This window comes from Oryza glaberrima, chromosome 1 (assembly GCF_000147395.1).
Source record: "Oryza glaberrima chromosome 1, OglaRS2, whole genome shotgun sequence".
NCBI lineage: Eukaryota > Viridiplantae > Streptophyta > Magnoliopsida > Poales > Poaceae > Oryza > Oryza glaberrima.
Window position 1 is genome coordinate 25,449,432 of NC_068326.1, and position 16,702 is coordinate 25,466,133.

The window sequence follows — 16,702 nt, forward strand, 5'->3', positions numbered from 1 at the left end:
TTTGGTTACAGTTAAATTTGGAATTGAAGTAAGTGGTTGGGGGTGAAGTTAGAGTCGCACTCTGTAACCACGACCCTTTAAATAGAGAGGGTGGTACCACAATGTAACCATGACAACCACTCCCTCTGTTTTTTTTTAAAAAATAGATGACGCAGTTGACTTTTGAATAAATGTTTGACCATTTGTATTATTAAAAAAAATATGCAAATGTATAAAATATAAATCTTGCTTAAAATACTCTAAATAATAAAATAACTAACAACAAAATAAATTACAATTACGTAAATTTTTTTGAATAAGACGAATGTTTAAGCATGTGACAAAAAGTCAACGACGTCATCTATTTAAAAAAAAGATTTACATATGCAAGAAAATGATGGCTGCAAAACCATGGACTCTTAACGGTTAGGTGCTATATTAATTAGGGAGGAGCACCCGTAGTCAGATCCTAGGATGTAGGATTCAATTGAATCTCGTTAACAAATGTCATATGTTATTTTTATCATATCTTAAGTGATCAATGATTGAAGTGATGAAGAAAGTTAGTCGTCGTTTTGCTATATCAAATAACTACGATGACGCTATCTGTTCGATACCTATTGGGCTTGTGGAGCTTCCAGCACCCCTCCAAAACAGTCAATTCATATTATAGGGAATCTAGAATAACTAGAAGCTTCTTAAAATTTTCACCGGCTGAAGACAACACCGTTGCTTTTCAAAATCTCTCCAACTCTCTATAAACAAATATGTAGTCTTTTATTTTTGTTCGTTGGAGTCAAGGCCCGGGGATAACTAATGGAGCTTTCAGCCCAAGCCAACACTATGTCTAAGGGCCTCTTCACTTTGATGTCATTTTCAATCTTACTAAATTTTGGTAAAGTTACAAAAAAAAATGGCTACATTTAGTTTGCTGCCAAATTTTGGTAACTATATAAGAAATCCTGCAACTATGCCAAAATTTTGGTAATGCCAAAATTTGGTAAGGTTTTTTTTGACATCAAAGTAAACAGACCCTAAATTACCATAGTATTTAGGCCCAAGACTACTTAAGTTGACCTCCCTTCCCCTGTTTCTCATTTTCCCTTTTTGTTTTCTCTGTGAAACAAATAAGGAATGCAGTTCTTTTTATAAATAAATCTATTTTACTCCCTAGAGCTATTTAGGGCCCCTTTGAATCAAAAAAATTGTAGAGGAATTTCATAGGATTTTTTTCTATGGGAAATTTTTCTATTTGGCCCTTTGATTCAAGGGATTGGAGTTTTACAAATCCTATACAATTCGTATGAAATGACTCATTGCATGTAGGTTTTGGAGTAAATTTAGTAAGAAGTTCAACCTCTTCGAAAAATTCCTTTAAGTCCATCTCTCTTATCTAATTCCTGTGTTTTTCCTATGGTCCAATCAAACGATCATTTCTACCTATATTTTTCCTGTTCCTCCATTCTTTTTTCATTCCTATGATTCAAAAATCGAGGCCCTTAACTTGATCATTTAATCCCCTAAACTATTTTTAACTTGATCATTTAATCCCCTAAAACTTTTTTTTTGTTTATACAAGTTGCATTTTAAGATAATTATTTTTAAGCCATGAATGACACCATTATCAAAGTTTCAAAATATTTTCATAACTGTTTACTTGAACCTTGAAGTCTCAATGTTTAAATTAGTTTTAGGTGCTTCCAACATATGCAACGAATGGTTAAAAAATCTAAAAAAATAGTGAGAGGTAAGTTTTGCTGCATTGTCAATCCTATCAAATTTCAGTATACAATTCGACTTACATAGAGAGAAACAACAAAGAGAACTGTTACAGAGTAAAGTGAACTGTTTACAATTGTTCAGGGTGTAAAACGAGCCAAAAATATATTAGAGGGCATCCGGTGAAATAGTTCGGACTTTGGAGGAAGTGAAGTGGTCTTATTTGATATCTGATAGACTTTTTTGAATGGAGGACAAGAAAACACAAGAATCGAAAGAGAGGGACAAGAAGTAATTTTTCGAAGAGGCTAGATCTCATGTTGGAAATCCTTTAAAATCCAAATAATTTGATGCAGTCATATGGAATCTCATACTCATAGGATTTTGCAATGGCTATTTCTTTGTTCCAAATGGTTATGTATGAATATCTTCCATAGGATTTGAGTTAAATATAAAATATCTCCAAAATTCAGTCTCAAAGGAGCCCTTACTTCAGGACTGAACCCTCCTAGTACGTACATCCAGTCCATGGAGGCAACCAAACATGGCAAGCGACAAATAGCCAGTCAACCACACAAGAAAACAGGAAAGATCAAATCATCATTCACCAGCACTGCACACCGCACACATGGGAGCAGCATAACCAAACCGAGAGCTACGGGGCAGGACCGCAGGAAGCCGTGTGTACTGCCACTGCGTCCGGGAAGAAACGCCTCATCATCCTCACAGTCACAAGCCCCCTCTAGTAGTAGAAACCATCCTCCTCCCCTGCAGCTGAATCGCTATTTCCCCTGCTGCTCCGTGCTCCTCCACTCCAACTGGTGCTAGCCCCTGATGTTGTTGGCCGTGTCCATTCCTAGCTCAGGAGTAGTATAGGTTTGCTGTTCTCGCAGAGGTGGTCCTGCATTGCATGCCATGCCATGCAGGTGCAGCTAGCAGTTGGCCAGTAGGACTAGCCACTGCCAGGACATCTACCATATCCATATGCCCTGTTTGCTGACAATAGGAGGCTCGTGCAGATGAACAGCACAGCCCCTCCCCTGCATGCAGAAAACTGACCCCTCCTCACTCTCTGGGCGAAAGAGCGAAAGAGAGGCGCCAACATCGACATCTATCTACGGATAGTAGTACTACTGCGTCGTGAGGCATTGATTTTAAGTAAGCCTGCTCTTGCAATTAGTGGACATGATATTTGACTGCCTACGAAGAGGCCAGGAGGAGGGCTATGAACAATGCAGTCAAAAACGGCAGGAGAGGACACAGGAGAGTCCTTGTAGGATCATGGCGTGTTCAGTCCATTCCTACCTCGAGGCGGCTGCCGCTGATGCAAAGGATTGGGCTGTGTGCAAGCTGCAAAGTACGGAGTAGGTAGTAGAAGAAGGAAAGGAACATTGGGTGTTTTCTTGAAGCTACAGGGTCTCCTTTTCGCGGAGCTGTACGTTACAGGTCACCTTCTCTTCTTTGGGTTCTTTCTCAACCGGCTTCAAATCCCAAACATCGACGGATAAACACACCTGGGTGATATAGGTGAACGGTGTGATCAATAAGCTCATTGCGCTCTTCATTCTCTCCCTTGTTTGGAACGCAAAGAATTTTACGCGAAATCGTTCAGTTTTCACGTGGATAGGTATATATTCTATGATCGTTTTCGGACGAGCCGTTTCCGGCCTACATGGCAGGGCGTGCGGTCCAGTTGGGAAAATGATACACCATACACGCACAAAAACTTGTTTACAAAAACACTCTAATCAAATCTTGATTTTTTATAACTACCCACCAGTTAATTCCAAGACCAGTAAAAGATTTTCTACTAAGTACGTTTAGCATTACTCGTCGAGTTGAGAATCGCGAGGCGATCGAGTTGCACAGCAGCTAACGCCCCCAGAATCGCGAGGTGATCCGTGCAAAGGTGGGCTGCAGATTTCTCTGCCGCCGCCGCCGCGGCGCACCAGCTGCAGCGCACGAGTCGGGGAAGCACGACGCCGCGAGATGGATAGGGCGCCCGCGCCGCGCGCGTGGGCGCAGAGAGAGAGGGAGAGAGACACGAACGACGAGGGTGGCCTACGGTTTTCTCTCCCTCGCGCGCGCGCCTCTGTTTGCGCCAAACCGCGGGGCGGGAGGGAGCACGACGTCGCATGCAGACCGTGATACGTACGGCGCTGGTGTGCGTGCGGTGCAGCGCGCTGCGCCTGCGGTGCGCCGCCCTCGGGCGTACGTGGTTGGGGCGTGGGCGTGTGCGCGGGTGCGGGAGACGCGGGCCGCGGCACGACGAACGCGAAGCGGACGGGCGAAGCGAAGCGTGATCAGAGCAGTTGATTTGATCGATCTCTTCCGCCGCCAAGAGTGCCTATCCTATAGCCGAGGCACACAATATATTCGGATCAACTAATAACTGATCAGCTATCCTTTTTGTTATTTCTGTTAGACCGTATTTAAACGAAACAGAGGTATCATTTGACTTTCGAGAGTGGACCAGATATGGCTTGCACCGGTTGGATTATACGAAATATAGTATTGTTGTACTGTACTGTAATGTTTTGTTATGAATGTATTATATTCGACGGGAACGAAGTTTGCTTGTACAGTTATCCAAACCCGTACATTTCATACCAACAGAACTTGCATTTTCAAGCCGGGTCTGCTTGTGAAGCTGTAATACTGCACTTTTTGGTTGCTCCCATATTCAGACCCTAAAGGCTGTGAAAAATTCTGAAAACATGAGACAACATGCATCTACTATGACACACACAACTTCAGATCGATTTCGATACACCCTCCGAGAATAAATATGAAAAATTAGGCTTCAGATAATACAAAATTCAAATTCAACTCCGAATGATAATATCCCAGGCCAATACACTACGCCGATGATAAACAATGTACACATTTTGAACGACTCGCATGAGACGGCGCAAGGTTTTATTGATAGAGAAAAAAAAGTTAAGATTATGTGTCACGTTGTGTGTCATGCATCTTTAGATTCATAACTACAATGATATCGTGTGCACTAGTAAAGGTGAGGAGGATAATTTCGAATGTGAATGTGTTTATAAGAATAACAAATCCTGAACTAATTAACAACATAGCCAACCTATCCGGCTTAAAAAAAGATTTGTAATCTCTTTGTTAGTTAATCTCTCTCAAATCCCCCACTTATCTTAAATACCCCACCAACGCCCCCCTCTTCCCTCCTCACCCCAAGTCCCAACCCATCCAATCCAAGCGCGAGTGCTCGATCGACTCGTCTCGCCACGCCAATGTCCATCACCACCACCTCCTCCGCGCCGGAGCAACTGCTCGACATGCCGCCGTCGAGCGTCGCCGCCAATGGCGCGCGCGCGGCGAGGCGGAGGCGGCGGCTGCTGCTGTTCGCCAACTACGCCGCACTGCTCGGCGGCTCGGTGGCGTCCAGCCTCCTGTCACGGTACTACTTCGCGCACGGCGGGCACAACCGGTGGGTGGCCACGCTGGTGCAGTCGGTCGGGTTCCCGTTCCTGCTCGTGCCGGTCTACGCCGGCCGGTCGCCGTCGCAGCCGCGGCCGTTCGCGTGGTTCACGCGGCGGCTGCTCGCGGCGTGCGTGGTCATCGGCGTGCTCATGGGCGTGAACAACCTGCTCTTCTCGTACAGCTCGTCGTACCTGCCGGTGTCCACCTCGTCGCTGCTGCTGTCCACGCAGCTCGCCTTCACGCTGGTGCTCGCCGCCATCATCGTGCGCCACCCGCTCAACTTCTCCAACCTCAATGCCGTCGTGCTCCTCACGCTCAGCTCCGTGCTGATCGCGCTCCGGTCGTCCGACTCGGGCGAGCAGCCCGGGGGCGGGAGCCGCGCGAGGTACTTCGTCGGCTTCGCCGTGACGCTCGGCGCCGCGGGGCTCTTCGCCGCGTACCTGCCGGTGATGGAGCTGGTGTACCGCAAGGCCGTGTCCGGCGGGTTCCGCATGGCGGTGGAGGTGCAGGTGATCATGCAGGCGGCGGCGACCGCGCTGGCGGTGGCGGGGCTCGCCGCGGCGGGCGGGTGGAAGGAGGAGCTCGCGCGGTGGGACCTCTCCCCGGCGGCGTACTGGGCGGTGCTCGCCGCGCTGGTGGCGACGTGGCAGGCCTGCTTCATGGGCACCGCCGGGATGGTGTACCTCACGTCGTCGCTGCACAGCGGCGTGTGCATGACCGCCGTGCTCACCGCCAACGTCATCGGCGGCGTGGTCGTCTTCCGCGACCCGTTCGGCGCCGACAAGGCCGTGGCCACCGTGCTCTGCGTCTGGGGCTTCTCCTCCTACCTCTACGGCGAGTATACCACGCAGAAGAAGGTGGACGGCGACGGCAAGGTGGCCGCCGCCTCGTCCGCCGCCGCCGCCGCCTCCGCGGACAAGATACCCACAGGTGGCGGCGCGGCAGAAGGCGACCCAGTACATGAAGCCGTTTGAGCCATCTAACCTTTTCCTTTCCAGGAAGAAGAAGAAAAAAAAAATGTCAAGCGAAGCACATGGAAGAAAAAAAAAGGGTTTTTCAATGGTAGCAACACTTCAATCTGGTGAAGCTGCAGAAATGCATCATATGCATGGCGCATAAACTAAAAAACATGCATATATCATGTAAGGCACAAGAGACAAATGCTGCATATATTTGTTGCACATTAACAACGTACTGTCCATGAGATATATATGCAGGGTTGGTGGCTGTGGTTTTGGTTTGGTTTAGGTGGCTACTGCTACTTGCTTGTGCTAAGGTTTAAGGTTTTGGTGTGGAGACATGCATGGATGAATATATCAATGGATATTATAATGTGCTACAAGTACATACATACGACACCGATGTATGTTCGGTGTACTGTGTTTGTAAATATATTTCCTGATGGGCTAATCATGCATTGCCTCATGAACAGTTGCTTCCTTGGAATTTTTGCCTTTTTAGGTGAGATCAATGTTAGAGGGTAGCACTGTGAATCGGTCTCATTTTGTGCACCTACATGAACAGTATCTCTAGCACTACAATAATGGATACCCATATATATACACCTAGCTATATGATCATCTACTGTTGAGATGATGTGATGTTACCGTGCCATGCATCCCCTAGGTTTGGATCGTAACATTTTTAGCAGTTCAAACAATCTTTTTGCCATGTCTCTGCTATGATCTGTGATAACTGCAATACAGTAGGAACACCACATGCTCACTGTCAGCAACCATCATCAGTAAATCTTGCATGCATGGCTGTTCAACTACTATGTGGATATGTATTTATCATCAATACAATGTAGTACTACATGTATAGCTTCTGGAAAGCAATAGATCACTACTTGATGTGAACATCATCATTATTTGGGGATCATGCCCCTGAGGTGGATTGGCTTGAGTTCACGGCGTCCAAATGTAATATTTAGGGCTTGTTGGTTGTCCAACTCCACATTAGAAAATGGGGGTGAAAGAAAGTGACGCAAGTTGGATCATTTGATGAGGGGAATAATCACCCTGAGAAATTAAGTCCACACACACATCAAGGTGGACTATATATAGTGGCCATATACAGTTAAATGTTTACTCACACGCCCAATCATGTCTCAAGCTCACTAATGGAAAAGTTGAACTATGAAAAGCAGAAGGAAAAAAAAAACAGAGCCATGGTGTGCGTGTGTGTACGTGATGGTGACATTAACCAATTAATGATGTTACGGGTTCATCAGCATTAATATTATTGGAAATGCACGATCTCGCGTTTCTATTGTGTGCCGTTGTACTTTACTGATTAGTGAGCATGGCGTTTATGTACGAGTATATATTGCTGTGTATACTGCTGATTAAGTTATATTTAGCATCCATGGGGGCGAGAAGAAAAACGCAATTGATTAATTCTATGCAGGGAAATATATGGTTTACATATGTTCTACATACGCTTTTGGCGAGAGTTCGATGGCTTTACTTAGAAAGATTTAATCGTTATAAGCTGAGAGGTAGTGGGTGGGAGGTTAGCTAGGCGGTTATGATGGTTACTTCATCATTTTTGGACTAATCAACTCGAAGTGGCGGCAAATGCGTGTATAAATAAACATGGGCAGTTAGAACAGCACAAACAACTATAATCAAAGCGTGTAAAGTTGTTCATGCAATAGTTCATATATATGTTTACAACGATAACTCCCAGCGTGAGATGTTGCTCTATGCTGTGATTCCATATAGTTTATTTAGAGTAAAATGCATTAACTATAACTATAAATATTATGATTAAACTATTATAAAATTATAGATTTAACAAGGTCATAACAAAACTACACAAATTTAATATTAAATTTATCACGAAGTTATATTTAAAATACACTGTCACAGAGCTATAGTTTTCATAATGAAGTTATCACAAACTGCAACTTTTAGGTTGCGTTCAAGTGCAGGAGAAAGGGAGAAAGATTGTTTCGTTTTCCGCGCGCACGCTTCCCGAACTACTAAACGGTGTGTTTTTTTCAAAAAATTTCTATAGGAAAGTTGCTTTAAAAAAATCATATCAATCCATTTTTAAAGTTTAAAATAGTTAATACTCAATTAATCATTTGCTAATGGCTCACCTCGTTTTGCGTATCTTCCCAATCTCAATCTTCTCCTCAAACACACCCTTAGAATTCAGATCCCTAATGCTAATATTGTGTTGGAGTTACAGAATTGATACTTTTGGGATGAAATTGGTGTTAAATTTATAGATACACTATGCATGAAATTTATAGTTCTATATATGATAAATTTGATATCAAATATGTGTATTTGTTGTCGACTTTTTCAAATCTTTGCAATAGTTTGGTCATAGTTTCGTGAAATATACTCGTTTGATTTAGATTGATGTACGATAATTGAAGTGTAGAAATGAATTAATTTGATGCCTCTTCATTTATTACACATGAAAATAGACAATTTTTTTAATAAATTATACTCCTTCTATCTTAAAAATTAGCAACTTAGGATTATATTAGATGTAATCTAGATAGAATAAAGTCAGATAAAATGTCTCAAAGTCCTGGACGAATTAAATTTTGAACAAAAGCAACTTTCTTTTCAAATCTAAATCATTCATGTTTAGATATATAACAAAGTAATAGAATTACAACTATGACATCTGTGCCAATAAAAAATTTACACAATTTTTATACCGGCATCAAACACACGGCAAACGAAAGCCTTGCATCACGGCCAATATGAGGCCACACACATTAGGGCAACATTTCTGCACACTATAGCTAGGTCATTAAAAGAAAGAAATATCTTTTTTAGCAATCGTGACATGTGCATGTTCGTGTTATATAGTTAACAAATTTAGTTTCATCTACTTTATCTTCAAACTTTAATTATATTCTCCAACCAACTAGCCTTGGAAAAAAATTCTTCAATTTAATTATATGAACTAAAGGACTATAAAAATATAATGTCTATAGTACATAATAAGGGCATAAATAATATAGATGATCATGATCACGATTCACGACCATATCAAATCGTCAAGGTGAAATTATCCTCTTTTTTAGATCTTCTAGAATATTATAACGATCGACATGTTCTACCTTTAAATATATCTATATACTTTCAGAATTTACCTCTCTTTGTTCCACATGTCCCCACCATTACTAACTCCTTTTCTAGTGGATCTTTGTCATAAAACATTCTTAGTGATTATTGACATGAAATGCAATGCTGTCCATCCATGTGGCCATCATATAAGAAGCCTTCCATTGGATTATGAGTGTTTTTACAGTCAATTGGAACTTAAAAATTAGAATAGACATACTAGAAGGTATTTACGTATTGTTGCTTGCTCCATATATGTATCTTATATTATCAACTACTCCCTCTATCCTGCAATATAAGAACCTAAAATCAGATGAAATATTTCGTACAACGTTCAGCCCAGAACTCTAGATATGTTATGTTAAGAAATATCATATTCGGTTATAGGTTATTATATTTTAGGATGGAAGGAGTAGCATTTAATTTGGTAATTGCTCTAGTACCTACCGTTATCAGCTACTGTAGAATATTTTGGTGCCTCCAAGTACGCTAAATACGTATTGTCAAACATGCAGCATTTACTTTAATTTAAAGCATTTCAGGATAACTTTATATCAATTTTTCATTATAATAGGATTTTTCATTATAGTAGAACGTCGACTAATAAAACATGGGAGGAGCTATGCCTGTTAATAAAAAGCTTGTTCTAATTAGGGCATGTACAATGAAGGCCATAAGCACCAGTGGTCTTAAGACGCCACGTAGGATAGAACCACAAAAAGGTCACACTACCTATAGTGGAAACCACTCCAAAACGTATTTTGAATTTCAGCCCCTATCTATTTATATGTCAGCCCTTGCATATATATTATTATCAAACCTACTAAAACTTTATATTTTGAACCCTATAGTAAACAAAAGAAGTATATATACACCCCTAAACACCTTGTGACCCACTGTCAGCCTCTTCCCATCCCCCTCTCTCTCTTCTCGATTTCTTCTCCACCGAGAACTTCTCCGTCGTCGCTCTCTTTCCTCCCCTCTCCGGCGCGAGCTCGCCGGCTTCTCCCCTCCTCTCACCGGCGCAAGCTCACCGGCTTCTCCCAGTCAACCCCGCCGCCGCGAGCTCCCCATCTGCCCTCTCCTTTTCTCTAGGCGAGGCAGAACGGCGGCACTCGAGCTCTTGCGCGGCGGATCTGGTGGCGGCAGGGAGCAGCGGTGGAGCCGGCGGTGTGCTGTCGACGACGCGCGCCTACTAGCCCACGAGGACGATGGTGGAGACGAGGAAGACGGCGAAGCGGCGCGAGTCCGGCCTCCGCACCGGCGGTGGTGGGGAGCAGCGACGACAACCACGGCGAGATGCGTATTTGGAGTAGGTGCACGGGGGGACCGGACGAGGTGACGCGCGGGGCTCCAACTCCTCCAACGCGAAGCTTCGGCTCGTGGCTTCGCGGCTCTCGAGCCCAGTCATGGTGCTTCGATCGGTTCTTCTGCAAGATCACTGTCAGCCTGCGAGACCACCAACGAGAGTGCCAGCTCGGCTCGGCTTCGACGTGGAGCTGTGAGACCACAAGTTAGAGCACGCGTTGTACATGGCCTTAAGTAGTGCATCAAGCTCTACTCTCAAATCCCAATGGCTTCGATAATATTTATTGATCTACTGGTCTAAGCAGCACAGCTGTGCTTTGGAATGCCATGTTACCGCCTCAACTAATGAAATTAGGCACATGAGAACTAGCTAAATCACCGTATAGTTCTTAATTACTTAATTTCCACGGAAGTGCTATTTGTTCTATGGCCATGTTTAATTGATTGTGAACGAAATCCTTGGTTGGTTAGCGTAGTAAAAGATCTCTCATGCCTACTCATTCCTAACAGCAATATTTTTTTTAGACGCAAGCAAGAAATTTGCAGGATGTGAGAAAAATGGACATAGTTTTTTTTTTTTCTGAAAGGGCTGAGTCACTTTAGCGTTTATTCGTTCGCGTGAGTGTGCGCGCGCGTGTATGAGAGAGCTAGCTGACAGTTACTCCGCGATAAGAACTTGGGGGGTGGTTAGTGGAGGGGCCAGCACAAGGTTTTATATATAGCATTGACAAATTAAGGGGATGCTCATGAGCTAATTGGTGGCTGGCCCAATCAGGGCAAAAAGATGACAATTTGTGAGAACAATCTGGCCACACACGCTCATGTTGCCTAAGAAAGAAGAAAGCCTGCACGCCACCACTTGAGATCATGCCATGTATCTATGTACTTGACTTGTTTCGTTTCAACGGCTGCCAATATGATCTGCCGTGTCCCATGTTGCTATACTAGACAGATAAATTTGTCGCACCATGTGTATGTCTTTTCCCTATTTGGACTTCCTCCTTTTGAATTTTGGGTTGATATTAACTTTCTCAAGGATTTATATATTCAAGAGAATTTAGTTACCTACTCTATTGTCCTATATGATCGAGCTTAATTTGGACGTGCACTACAAGTCCACTAAAAATTGGCATTACACTAACAGATTTTCTAAAGGGAATATAATCTAATCCATGTATAGTAGCCAATCCAATCGAAGCAAATTCTTAATTTCTTTTGTTAAATATTCCAGTTGAAAACTATCAATATCAAGTATTCCGTTCTTCAATTTTATAATTCAGAGCTATCACTTCTTGTTTAATGTTTGCTTTTTTTTTCTTTTTTTTCTTTTTTTAGGGGGCTGGGGGGGAGGGGGGGTTGGAAACAGGAAAAATCTTTGATGGATGATCCAAAGGGCTGAGGTGGGAAGACAAACAAAATAACTAGTGTTACCGTGCTCCAAAGTGTAAAATCTTAAACCGGCAAAAAAAAAATCTAAAGTAATTTACAACATCAAAACATACGCCCATACAACGCTAAAGAAATTTTAAATACAAATTTGATAGAATGGACAAAATGGAGAAAGTGAGGTGGAAAGACAAACAAAATATCTAGTGTTACCGTGCTCCAAATGTAAAATATAATCTTAAACCGGCAAAAATTCTAAAGTAATTTACAACATCAACCCTACTACACTAAAAGAATTTTAAATACAAATTTGATATAATGGAAAAAAAAGAGAAAGTGAGGTGCGAAGACAAACAAAACATCTAGTGTTACCGTGCTCCAAACGTAAATTCTAAATCCGACAAAAATTCTAAAGTAATTTACAACATCGAAACATAAACACCTACAACACTAAAGAAATTTTAAATATAAAATTGATAAATGGAAAAAAAAGGAGAAAGTGAGGTGGGAAGATAAACAAAATATCTAGTGTTACCGTGCTGCAAAGCGTAAAATCTTAAACCGGCAAAAAATCTGAAGTAATTTACAACATCAAAACATAAACCCCTACAATGGTAAAGAAATTTAAATACAATTTTGATAGAATGTAAAAAAAGAGAGAGAAAGTGAGGTGGGAAGACAAACGCAATATCTAGTGCTATCGTGCTCCAAAGCTTAAAATCTTAAACCGACAAGAATTCTAATATGGTATAACTGGATATTCTCTCCGCGGGGTAGTGAGGGATGCCAACAGAGTGTATGGGTGGCAGCTACCAGTTCTGTATCTTGAGCTACTTCACTAATAGTAGTGATTCTTTTGCCTTCTATAATATGTCATATAAGGTGTCAACTGGGCAAGTTGAAATCTTTCAATTCCTTTTTTCCCCCATGATTTGTCCATGTCTTATATGTAAAGAGCTCTATAGTGATCCCTCTCTATCTATAAAGCCACTAGTTGTTTTCATCCCCAACTTGACAGTACAAGAGTACTTTCGGCACTACTTAGTACTTATCCTCCTTATCCTAAGTGGTGCATATACTAGAAGACGTATACAAAGAGATTCATAATTCTCTCAATTGAGATTATCACAGTCTCAATATCGAAGAATGGCTCTTCTATAGCTCCCGTGCATTTTACATGGTGTAATTTAAGAAGATACTCCCTCCATCTTAGAACATACATATTTCTAGAATAGCTATATTTTAAGACGGGGATGGTATTTAATTGAAACATAAGGTTTCCTAGGAATTTTACAGAAAACTATTTCTTTCCCACATAAACATGAAAAATTTCCCATGGTCAAATGTAGCATAAAGTTGTGGAGTAATTCTTAAGACAGTCCTTACAGTAGCTTGTGTGTCCTTGCCTAGATAAATTTCAACCTCTGAGATAGTAATCCTTCTCATTGAACTTGTGAGCTGTGTGAGTGTAAACTATTCTACGCTTGCACCGTGTATATCCAGGCAGAAGTACCACCTCTGCAAATGAAACTAGCAGTGCAGCCAGTGCTGACTTACTTACAAGTTGTTACGAAACATTTAGAAACAAAGTTCTCAACCGTTTGATTCAGCTAGCTATAGTAATTCAGAGTTATAGGTTGGCATCCATGCCTCAAATCCAACCTAGTGCTTATGCGACTTAACCTACGCGGTTATCTAGTGACCTACTCTTACGATAATGACGATCTTTGAGAAGAAAACAACGACAACGACACGATTATTCAGCAGCGCACTGCACATCACGCATATGATTTGTGTAGTGCATTGCTGACGCGCCCATGAGCTCAAAAAACCACGGAATCACTCGCTAAATATTGTTCTCTCTCTCTCTCTCTCTCTCTGATAAGACCGGGCTGCACGCACGTAATGACAAGCACCAAAACCCATAGTTTTTTCTCGTTCGATTGGCTTCCCCGCGCACGCTTTCTTTCTTAATTTCCTCCAATGGCTCATTGCACCGCACAAACAAACAGCGAATTGAAACGAGGTCGTCCTTCGCTCAACTGCTCGTCGAGCTGTTGTTAATCTGAAGGTTCGCTTCATCAGCAGATGGACAGAAAACTCTGTCGTCATCCTTGACGAATTGTTGGTGGATGGATCGGTGCTGTGTTTTCTTTGCAATATAATGCACTGACTGCATTTCGCATGGTCTGAAGCAAACAGCTGATAGATAATTCCCTCGAGTACATTGAACATTGAACTGCTAGCTGGTTCCTTCTTCAAACTAGCTTTTGCAGAGCCTTCTTTCTCTCTCACAAAGGAAAAATGCTTTTGACAATAATGGAGGCAGGCAACTTGGTGTTTTACTAATGAAGAGATTCTCCAAACGGATTGGAGGGCGTGTTTGTTCTGGAATTTCGTCAGCTAGGCCAATAGTCTCTGCTCTTTATCAGAGTGGAAACTGGAAAATTATTCTCCATTCACAGGTTTAGCCTGAAAGGAGGTCAAGGGAAGCGATATAATGAATCTAACACAACCAATTTCATTGGGTTCCTACATTTATGCTCGTTTCGTTTTTTTTTCTATTTATATGCTAGTACTATAAATTTTCTACGGCACAATTTCAACCAATATCATTTGCATGTGTGACAATTTGCTATGACAAGTCCAGAACTCCATATGGGGCTATAGGTTGTGTGGTTACAGACTTATAGCTTGCTTAGAGTTAAAGCTGTCTTCCTACTGACGGAAAAATAGCATAACAGAGCATTGCCCAATTAAAAGAAAAAAGAAAAGATGCATGGGAAACGCTAACGGTGTGGTGGTGGAGTCGTGAATGCATGACTCCATCCACCAGGGTTTAAATTCTGGTGCCTACAAATATTACACACATGCACATGGGTTTTCAATAGAACTTTAGTGGAATCAGGGATGCGCTGTTAGTTTCCGTTTCTTAAAGCACGTGGTAGGGGATGCTTTCATGGGAATGTGATTGTGATATTGCGTGTATATTGATGTGTGCGCGTGTGCATCCACCGTGTAATTAAAAAAATTGCCTGCAACTAGTTCAACGAACTTATGCATATTAATTAATCTGTTCTTTTTTAGAATATAGCATTCATACCATTATTATTTTCCTGAGAACCATTTCAGCACATAAGCATGCACCTAGCTAGCATAGTACTAGTACAGTCCACTACCACACAAGCCATACAAAAAGTCGAAGCTGCATAATCTTTTTAATCAGCTGGCAGGGATTATTAGTACTCCTCCACATTGACAGATACATTGTTCCAAGTACACATAATAATCACCCCATAATGGCCACTCGAATCGCACAAGCCCGGAAAAGACAAGGGTGAGAGCAATGCTGATGCTTGATAGCCATTAGAATTTAGAACCGCAAAAAAGCCTAAGACAACAATAAGAAAAGGAGAAAAGAGATGGACACACAGAAGAGGATGAGGCTGCTGATTTTACAAAAAGAAGGCAACCTTGGCCGTGCATTACTTTAGGAGAAATTTTACGATACTTAAAAACGAATTATCTATATATTCTAAAATTTTATATTAAAAATTATGATACCTTAAGATAACTAGTAAACGAAGATAATAAATTTTATATTAAAAAATATAGTACCTCCTAACACCTTATACTCCTCCCGTCCTATGATATAAGGGATATTGGGTGAATGTGGCACATCCTAGTGCGACGGCCCAGACTTATTACACTAAGATGTGTCACATTTATATAAAATCTTTTGTATTATGGGACGGATGAGTATAGAATTATCATTCTCTCAATCAGAAGAGGGGCGTATCGCCATGCGTCACACAGCTCCAGCAGCGAGACAGTGGCGAGCTCCACCGTGTGAGATCCCAACCACGCACGGACGCACCCGGCCGGCCGTCCCGGCGGCAGCAGAGATCGCCGGAGCTCGACACGTATGCCCCTGAGCAGGGGACAACCGGACAAGGCTACACTTTTGCAGCTCCAGCCAGGACTTGCATTGCAGGTAGTATAGCAGGAGATCAGGCCTGGCTGGCTACGATCCCGTCGCAGATACGACCTCCATTTTGTACAAGCGTATGATTTTTTATACGCTACCAGTTGGAGGCAGGACTTTATATATATATATATATACAGCTTTGGGAGTCTTCGAGAGATATACACGAGCTGGGCATCTCTTTTTGTTTGTCGCCCCCCCCCCCCCCCCCCCCCCCCCCTGTTGCTGAAAGCGATCAGCGCAACCGAAGCGAGGAATAATAATCGGCAATGATAGCGGGAGTTTGGTCAGACGAGCCTCAGACGAACAGCCGGTCGAATATTCACTCTCATCACCAGCAAAGCGGAAAAAAAAACGCGACGATATATGTGGCTCTCGTCGTTTTATATTCACATGTATGATGTATCATACGGAGTATGATAGTATATATGTGTGTGCATATAGTATGTTGTTTTTTATATTCGTGGAGCAAAGTGATCGGCGCCAGAAAGCACCTTTGTGCCGTCAATTTTATTCAGGGGAGAGAGAGCTGCAAGAGCTAGCGAAGAATATTGTTGTGTGATCTGGGTAAGTAATCTAATGGCGAGGCTTTGCTTGGGCAAAGAGGAGGTCAATGGTGAGCGACCGAGAATCCTATGCGTTAGGATTAGCGGCAATAAACAAAACGGCCTCCACTAAACAAGGCGCGATACGGAGGTAATGCAAAAGCTGTGAGAGGGGGGCAAAGCAAATCCTATCCTCCTCCTGAATGCCCAAATCCCAGCGTGATCGATCGGGGTTGTTG

General features: G+C 42.5%; 1 protein-coding gene across 1 annotated transcript; it reads left to right on the forward strand.

The window, feature by feature from the left end:
* The first annotated feature begins 4,880 nt into the window (after positions 1 to 4,880).
* LOC127770018 (probable purine permease 4) lies at positions 4,881 to 6,555 on the forward strand. The gene has a single exon (XM_052295690.1). It carries the CDS (start codon positions 4,956 to 4,958, stop codon positions 6,117 to 6,119), a length of 1,164 nt encoding a protein of 387 aa, XP_052151650.1. The 5' UTR covers positions 4,881 to 4,955; the 3' UTR covers positions 6,120 to 6,555.
* Positions 6,556 to 16,702: the final 10,147 nt, after the last annotated feature.